The 8,945-nt window shown below is 63.7% G+C and overlaps 1 protein-coding gene across 1 annotated transcript; it reads left to right on the top strand.

Moving 5' to 3' along the window:
• Positions 1-1,617: 1,617 nt before the first annotated feature.
• On the top strand, positions 1,618-7,184 carry LOC131565373 (glucagon receptor-like). The gene is made up of 13 exons (XM_058816230.1): positions 1,618-1,695; positions 2,017-2,113; positions 2,372-2,479; positions 2,888-3,009; positions 3,087-3,193; positions 3,259-3,415; positions 4,637-4,796; positions 4,976-5,036; positions 5,344-5,413; positions 5,776-5,864; positions 6,356-6,494; positions 6,772-6,813; positions 6,943-7,184. Exons 1-13 carry the CDS (start codon positions 1,618-1,620, stop codon positions 7,012-7,014), a joined length of 1,302 nt encoding a protein of 433 aa, XP_058672213.1. The 3' UTR covers positions 7,015-7,184.
• Positions 7,185-8,945: the final 1,761 nt, after the last annotated feature.

Below are 8,945 nucleotides of genomic sequence, written 5' to 3'. Positions count from 1 at the left end.
TTGGTGATTTGGGCACCTCAGGGGCACCTCCTGCTCCACTGGTGGCAAAGTCACCTTCCCCATCACAGAGCCCTCCCTCCCACTGCCAGCACGGGCTGGGCAGGCAGCAGGACCAGGGCACCAGGATTGTCCCATGGCTTGTCCTGCCCTTGGAGCTGCCCTGGATAGGTGACAGGGCGCATGGATGTCACAGGCTGTGCCCTCTGCCGGATCCACTCCTGTCCCCAGGATCTCCTGGTCCCAGGGCAGGGAGGCCCCCACACCCCCCCTGCCTGCACAGGGGACAGCCACGGGGACACCGAGCCGGGCAGGGGAAGGACTTGCCCCGGGGCTGTGTGATGGAGGGTCAGGAGCTCTGCAGAGACTGAAGGGGGCTGGATCCTTGATCTGCTCCCTGTGCCCCGCGGTTTGAGGGCTGGGCCCCCATCCCTGTCCCCGTGTGATGCAGCTGGGGACCCTCAGTGGGGCTGGCCCTGGACCTGTTCCCCCATCCCCGCGTGACTCATCAGGGACCCCGGACAGGGCTGTGCCCCCATCCCCGTGTGTTTCCCGGGGGGCTCCGTGCTGCAGCTCCGCGGCCGTGGGGGCGGCGGCACCGGGACCCCCCGATTCCCGCGGGTCCCCGGAGCCCCGGGAGGCGGTGCCGCCCCCGAGCTCCCCCCGAGGCCCCCCCAGAGCCCCCTCCCGTCGGGGCACGGCGCTCGCAGGAGGCGGCTCCGCCGCAGACGCCGCTCGGTCACCGCCGCGTTCACCTCGCGGAGCCGGGGCTGCCCGTGACACCGGGAACAGCGGGAATACCGGGAGCAACGGGAACAGCAGGACACCGAGAACACCGGGAACACGGGGGCTGCCAGAAACACCGGCGCTACCGAGGTTGCCGGGAACACCGGGAACCCCGGGACACCGGGAGCAGCGGGACACCGGGACTGCCGCTCCCGCGGAGCCGGGTAAGCGGGCGGAGGGAGCGGCGGAGCCCCGGGACCCCGCAGGCACCGAGGGGGACCGGCTGAGGACCCTCGTGAGGACGAACCGGGAGGTCCGTGCTGTTGGGGGGGCCGGGCTGAGATCGGGCTGGGAGCGATGGAGCCTCGGAGGAGCGGGGGAGCCCCGGGGGTGGCGGAGCCGCTCCTGCCCCGAGCCCCGGCCGGGCTGCGAGGGGTCTGGGCCGGCGGGACCGGGCGGGACGTGCTGGGGCACAGCGGGAATGGGGGTCCCAGCCCGGCCGGGGTGCGGGCCCAGGGGACCCCAGAGAGGTCTCGCTGCCCCCCGTCCCTGCAGCCTCTTCCCGGCTCACCCAGGGGTGCACTGGGGTGGCACCGGGGCTGTCACGGTGCCGTTTGCTCCCCTCGGGGCTGGAAGCTGAGCAGGCTCATCCAGACGTGAGATTCATTTACACCCCGGCTGCTCTGCTTGGTGCTGCCCGAGGTTTTGGCTCCCAGGACATGGCCAGGACCTTCTCCTCCGCTGGCTTGGGGAGCAAATCTGTGCCCCCACCGGGTGTGGGTGGCGGCAGAGCCGAGCCGCCCCCGCTCCTCCACCTCTCCCCAGGGTCGGGGTTCCCGGCCCGGTTTGAGACGCGCCCCGGCACTGGGAGCGCTGGTCAGGCTGGGAGCGGCCATGGGGGACACGCCTGGAGCCGGATCCCTGCGGAGCCTCGTCCAGCTCGCCTGGCTGTGCCTCTTCTCCTCCGTGCCGGTGAGCGCCGGGCCGGGGCCGGGGCAGCGGGGTTGGCACTGCCGGGCTCTGACCCCGGGGCGGCCCCATCCCGGCTCCATCCCTGCTCCATCCCGACCCCATCCCGGCCCCATCCCGGCCCCATCCCGACCCCATCCCGACCCCATCCCGGCTCCATCCCGGCCCCATCCCGGCCCCATCCCGGCTCCATCCCGGCCCCATCCCGGCTCCTGCCCAGCCCCATCCCGGCCCCATCCCGGCTCCTGCCCAGCCCCGGCTGTGGCCGCGCTTCCCGGGGGCTCTCAGGGCTCTGCAGGCTCTGACCCAGCTCTGGGCTTGCAGCACGGCGGGGCCAAGGTGCTGGAGAAGACCTTCGAGGAGTGGCTGCGGTACCGTGACGAGTGCCTGAGGAGGATGGCGAGCGAGCCCTACCCGGCAGGTACACAGAGCCAGGGCTGGGGCTTGTCCCTCTCCAGTGTCCCCTGCTCCGGTCACCCACGGGACTGACAAGGATCTCCACGTGTCGGATGGGATACCCAGGGCTGGGTGTCCTGGGGGGCTGAGGCTGCTGTGGGGCACACGGGCCCATTTCAGGGTGGCATCAACCCCCTCAGAGGTGCTGGGATAGCAGGGCTCGGTGTGTCTGTGCCACCAATCCGAGCATTGGCTGTCCCTGTCCCTGTCCTGCCCTTGGAAGGGCTGTTCTGTAACAGGACATTTGACATGTACGCCTGCTGGCCTGACGGGAGCCCCGGCACCGCCGTCAACGTCTCCTGCCCCTTCTACCTGCCCTGGTTTGAGAAAGGTGAGGATGCCCTCCTGCCATCCCCGAACTGGAATCCAGGGCCGAGCCCTTCTGGGGCTGGAGAGACTCTCTGGGCTCCTCTCCTTTCCCCTGACAGGGGCAGGGGACCCGTGAGCAGACCCGGGGTGAGGGGACACCGGGGCTCCGAGCAGAGCCAGCTCTGCCCGTGCCTGCCCTGGAGAACTGAGCAGGGGCAGATCCCCCATCCCGGGACAGGGGCTTGGGGAGCCTGGGGGACTGTGCCGGTACTTGGGGAGCCTGGGGCACTGTGCTGGTACTTGGGGAGCCTGGGGCACGGTGCCTGTGCTTGGGGGAGCCTGGGGCACTGTGCCGGTGCTTGGGGAGCCTGGGGCACTGTGCCGGTGCTTGGGGAGCCTGGGGCACTGTGCCGGTGCTTGGTGTCCGCAGTGAAACACGGGCTGGTGAGCCGCAGGTGCGGCACCGACGGCCAGTGGGTGACGGTGAACGGCAGCCAGCCCTGGAGGGACTATTCCCAGTGCGAGGATGAGCTGGAGGTCACCGCTGAGGAGGTGGGACACGGCTGGGATGGCCGGGGCAGCCTGCCCGGGGTGGACACGCACTCACCTGGGGTTCTGCTCCCCTGCAGGAAGGCGCCCGCCGCCTCATGGTGAGCTTCAAGGTGCTCTACACCGTGGGCTACTCGCTGTCGCTGCTCACCCTCATCTCCGCCCTGCTCATCCTCACCGCCTGCAGGTAGGAGCCGGCCCTGCCCCTGCTCCCTGCCCGCATGGCGGCCCCGCCTGACGCCGCTCCCGCAGGAACCTGCGCTGCACCAGGAATTACATCCACGCCAACCTGTTCGCCTCCTTCGGGCTGCGCGCCACCTCGGTGATGGTGAAGGACGCGCTGCTGGAGCGGCGCTGGGGCGTGGAGCTGGTGCAGGTGGCGGACTGGGAGGCTCTGCTGAGCCACGAGGTGAGTGCTGGGCTGGGGACAGCGTGAGATCCTCGCCCTGGGCAGGGCTGGGGGGGATTGGTGCTCATGCAGCCCCAGAGCCCCGCTGGGTGAGCTCTGGGGGTGCCAGTGCTGCCCATGCACCTGATGGATGAGGTCTTGGGGTGCCTGTGTATGGTCCTGGGGTGCCCATATCCATAATGGATGAGGTCTTGGGGTGCCTGTGGTGGTCCTGGGGTACCCATATCCCTGATGGATGAGGTCTTGGCGTGCCTGTGTATGGTCCTGGGGTGCCCATGCACCTGATGGATGAAGTCTTGGGGTACCTGTGTATGGTCCTGGGGTGCCCATGCACCTGATGGATGAGGTCTTGGGGTGCCTGTGGTGGTCCTGGGGTACCCATACACCTGATGGATGAGTTCTTGGGGTATCCATACACCTGATGGATGAGTTCTTGGGGTGCTATTCATGGTCCTGGGATGCCCATCCACACATTGGACACACTTTTGCCTGTGCTGCCCATGACCCAGCAGGTGAACTCTTGGGGTACCTGTGCACTCCCTGGGTGAGCTCTGGGGCTGCCAGTGCTGCCCATGTGTCACTATAGGACACGAAACAACACGAGCACACAGTGCTGCTCTCAAGGTGAAGAAAAGGGAAGTTTATTATCTGACTCTAACATTTATAGATTTCTAAAAGTGCCAGTGGATTGGAGGGTGACAGTGCCACCTCTCCAATGACACTCGACAAACTAACAGTCCATCAAATTTCTCTTCTATGAAAGAATGCAAAACAATGAGTTATTTACAGAAAGTGTGTGAGAATGTAAACAGAAAGTTCGTTACAGGAATGTAACCATCAGAAGGCTTAGAAAATCTTAAAAAATCAGGGTGCACACCCATGCACCTGATGGATGAGGGCTTGGGGTGCCCATCCACATGGTGGACACGCTCTTGGGGTGCCTGTGCTGCCCATGATCCAGTGGGTGAACTCTTGGGGTACCTGTGCACCCACTGGGTGTGCTCTGGGCCTTTGTGGCACCTGAGGGATGAGCCCTTGGTGCCACCCGTGCCCCTGGTGGGTGAGCTCTGGGGTGCCTGTGCAGCACGGGGGAGCTCTCGGGGTACCTGTGGCTCCATGGGGTGGCTCTCAGGGTTCTTGGGGTGCCTGTGCAGCACCACCCCCCCGTGGATGAGCTCCTGGGGTGCCCGTGGTGACCATGGGGTGGCTCTCCCGTGGCAGGCAGCGCTGGGGTGCCGTGCAGCACAGGTGCTGATGCAGTACTGCATCCTGGCCAACCACTACTGGTTCCTGGTGGAAGCTGTCTACCTCTACAAGCTGCTCATCGGGGCCGTGTTCTCCGAGAAGAATTACTACAGGCTCTACCTCTACCTGGGCTGGGGTAGGGGCCTCCTGGGCGTGCTGTGGGGAGGGGACAGTGCCCGGTGTCACCCAGGGGCACCACGGTCCCAGGAGGGTGCAGGGTGGGGGCTCTGCCACCCCGGGGTCCCCCCAGCACGGGGGTGGTTTCTCAGCTCAGGAGGGTGCTTGGTTTTACAGGGTTTGCTGTGTGACTTGCAGGGACCCCCGTGGTGTTCGTGGTGCCCTGGATGGCTGCCAAGTACCTGAAGGAGAACGCGGAGTGAGTGGGGATGGATGGACAGGGATGGATGGATAGACAGGGATGGATGGATGGATGGATGGATGGATGGATGGATGGATGGATGGATGGATGGATGGATGGATGATGGAGGGATGATGGATGGATGGATGGACAGGGATGGATGGATGGATGGATGGATGGATGGATGGATGGATGGATGGATGGATGAAAGAAGGGATGGATGGAAGGGGGTCTTGCTGGGATGCTCAGAGGCTGGGTTGGAAAGCTCTTGGATGATGCTGCCCCAGCCCATGGTGATGGTGCTGTCTCTCCTCCCCTCTCTCAGGTGCTGGGCCCTGAATGAGAACATGGCTTACTGGTGGATCATCCGCATCCCCATCCTGCTCGCCTCCCTGGTAGGGAACAGCTGCAGCCCTGGGTCTGTTTGGACAGCAGCAGCTCAGCCCCTGGCTCTGGGAAGCTTCCAGCAGAGGCCAGGAGGCAGAGCTGGCCTGCAAGGACCAGCCAAATGCTCAAGGGGTTCAGCAGTTTGCTGACCCTGGTTCTGGGGGTTCATGAAGGAATCTGGGGTGCTGAACCCCAAGGAAAGGGGCTGGGGGTGGCTCTGCTGCTTTGTAGCAGGGATTTTGGGATGGCAGGAGGGGAGGAAGGGCAGCAGCAGCCCCGGCAGCACAGGGGGTGCCATCTCCTGCTGGGTGTCACAGCCAGGGCGGGGGTGCTGGGCTCTGTGTGCCCCTGCCCTGTCTCCCCCTCCCAGATCAACCTGCTCATCTTCATGCGGATCCTCAAGGTGATCCTGGCCAAGCTCCGGGCCAACCAGAAGGGCTACGCCGACTACAAGCTGAGGTGGGCCACACCCCTACCCTGTCACAGTGTTCCCAGGGGTTCTTGGATGAGGGAAGAGATGAGGATCTGACTCCATGTTTCAGAAGGCTGATTTATTATTTTATTGTATATATTACATTAAAGCTATACTAAAAGAATAGAAGAAAGGATTTCATCAGAAGGCTGGCTAAGAATAGAATAGCAAAGAATGATAAGAAAGGCTTTTGGCTCGGCTCTCTGTGCAAGCCAGCTGACTGTGATTGGCCATTAATTAGAAACATCCAACATGAGACCAATCACAGATGCACCTGTTGCATTCCACAGCAGCAGATAATCAATGTTTACATTCTGTTCCTGAGGCCTCTCAGCTTCTCAGGAGGAAAAATCCCAAGGAAAGGATTTTCCATAAAAGATGTCTGCGACACGACCCCTCCCCAGGCCTCTCCTCCACCTCCTTCAACGACCACCCTGGGATTAACTTGGAGTTTTGCTGTCCCCTTGCTGTCCCCCAGGCTGGCCAAAGCCACCCTGACCCTCATTCCCCTCTTTGGGATCCACGAGGTCGTTTTCATCTTCGCCACAGACGAGCAAACCACGGGCATCCTGCGCTACGTCAAGGTGTTCTTCACCCTCTTCCTCAACTCCTTCCAGGTGAGGGGGGAGTGAAACAAATCCTTGCTCTGGGCACACCATGGAGCAGACATCAGGGGCTGCCTCTCTGGGCTTGTTCTGTGGTGCTTCCATGGGAAGGGCAGCACTGCCTCTGTCCTTGAGGGCGTGCTGCTGCCTCCTGTGCTCTCTGGGCAGCGCTGCCATGGGGACCCCGGCCCTAAAAACACCCAGGAGTGGCCTGGGGGGAGCCTAAGCCCATCCCAGCCCCAGGAGAGGGACAAGCAGGGAGGGGACTCACTGCTGGCTCTCCCTGCAGGGCTTCCTGGTGGCTGTGCTGTACTGCTTTGCCAACAAGGAGGTAACATCCCTGGCCCTGTCCTTGTATCTGTCCCTGTCTCTGCCATAGCACCTGCCTGGCTTCCCCACCCCGTGCCTGCAGGGAGGGCACAGCCATGGATAAGCCCCTTGTCCCTCCCCTCCATGGCAGGTGAAGTCTGAGATGAAGAAGAAGTGGCAGCTGTGGAAGCTCGACCACCCGGTGCTCTGCTGTGCCCAGTGAGGGGGTGACCAGCCAGGGCAGAGGGGCTGCTGGCCACGATGGCCACAGGGCCTGGCTGCAGGGCAGGAGGCTGCAGGGAGCTGTGCTGGGCAGTGCCCACCCAGGATGGCCAGGCTGGCACGGGTGTCTGGCTGTGCCACACGGGAGCTGCTGGAAGGGACATCCCTGCTGTGACCCGAGGGGAGGTGGCACCTCTGGCTCTTGCCAGGCATTGCTGTGTGGGCAGCCCTGCTGCTTCTGCCCTGCCTGGCAGCCTCCCCAGGACACCTCCCACACACAGGGAGCCCCTGGGACACCCACACCGCCCTGGGCACCTGTGGGACCACAGCAGGCAGGGGCAGCCTGGCCCTGCAGGGGCAGTGGGAGATGCTGCCACACCCTGGGCCACACCACAGCCTGTCCCTGTCCCCGTGTCCCAGCCCAGGACCATCTCACCAGGCATCCCCAGCCACCCTGTGAAGCTCTGCACAGCGAGGGGCTGCTCCTGCTCCCACCCTCATCACTGACACAGAGCAGCAGCTCCCATCCCCTCCTCGCTGCCCTCCAGCTGCACAAACCCCTGGTGCCCCTGCCACGGGCAGAGCCAAGGATGGAGCCCCAGAACCACCTGGGAGTGAAGGATTTGAGAGCAGCAGCTCACTGGGGCAGAGCCCAACCTCCCCCATGCCAGGTTCAGCACCCAGCCCAGCCTCCCCTGCTCTGTGGAGGGAAAGCTGGATTGCCAGCCTGGCAGGAGCTCAGGAACCAAAGGCTAAATCCTGGCAGTTTGCTTTCCAGGGGGGTGCCAAAGCATCCTCCCACCCTGGCCTAGCAGGCTGTGGATCCCGGGAAGTGCAGGAGGAAGAGAAGCAGCAGAGGTGTTGTGGTTTGAGCAGGGCTGCTCCTGTCCTGCTCCTGTGCTGTCCTGGGGGAGCCCAGAGCAGCGGGAGACACCCCCAGCCCCAGCCCCTCGCTCTGGCCCATGGGAGTGGCACAGACACTGCCAGAGCTCGTTCCCATCACATCCCTTCCTTTGCCATGCACGAGTCCCCTCCAGGCAGGAGGAGGCAGCTGGGAGCTCCAGGAGATGCCCATGGACACAGGATGTTCTCCAGGCCCTGCTCCTTCCCCAGGGGCTGGGGGAGCCTCTCCCAGTGCCTGAGGGAGGAGCTGCCTCGAGCACACAAAGCAAAGAGGCTGCACCAGCCTGGAGTCAGGTCCTGGATCAATGGAACCCCCACGAGACCAATTTACACATTAACTCTCTTTTCAAATGTAAATAAATATTTATTTTTCAAGAAGCAGAGCCTGCTGCTTCTGTCTGTTGCAGGGGAGGGAAGGGGCTGGTGGGCAGAGACAGCTGAATCTCAGAATGGAATTGGGGGGAAAGAATCTTAAACCCCATCCACTGTCCCAGCTGCTCCCAGCCCTGCCCAGCCTGGCCTTGGGCACTGCCAGGGATGCAGGGGCAGCCACAGCTGCTCTGGGCACCCTGTGCCAGGGCCTGCCCACCCTCACAGGGAACAATTCCCAATTCCCAATATCCCATCCATCCCTGCCCTCTGGCAGTGGGAGCCATTCCCTGTGTCCTGTCCCTCCATCCTTTGTCCCCAGTCCCTCTGCAGCTCTCCTGGAGCCCCTTCAGGCCCTGGCAGGGGCTCTGAGGTGTCCCTGGAGCTTCTCCTCTCCAGGTGAACAGAGGGGGCAGCTCCCTGAGCTTGGAGTATCTCAGTGGCTTCTCTGGACACCCTTGAGCAGCTCCCACCGGATTCCCCCCTGCAGGCACTGCTGGGAGCTCAGGGCTCAGTCCCATCCCCTGAGCCTGCAGCCTCCCGGCAGAGATGGCTGCAAACCCCTGTGTGCATTCCTGATTGCCCTGCACTAACAAATCAGGGAACTTATTCAGGATTCCCCAGCTCCCTCCAGAGATACCCACACACCACACACAGGCT

This window comes from Ammospiza caudacuta, chromosome 17 (genome assembly GCF_027887145.1).
Source record: "Ammospiza caudacuta isolate bAmmCau1 chromosome 17, bAmmCau1.pri, whole genome shotgun sequence".
Lineage (NCBI taxonomy): Eukaryota > Metazoa > Chordata > Aves > Passeriformes > Passerellidae > Ammospiza > Ammospiza caudacuta.
The sequence above is the reverse complement of the archived record's forward strand: the minus strand, read 5'-3'. Positions and strand labels throughout refer to the sequence as shown.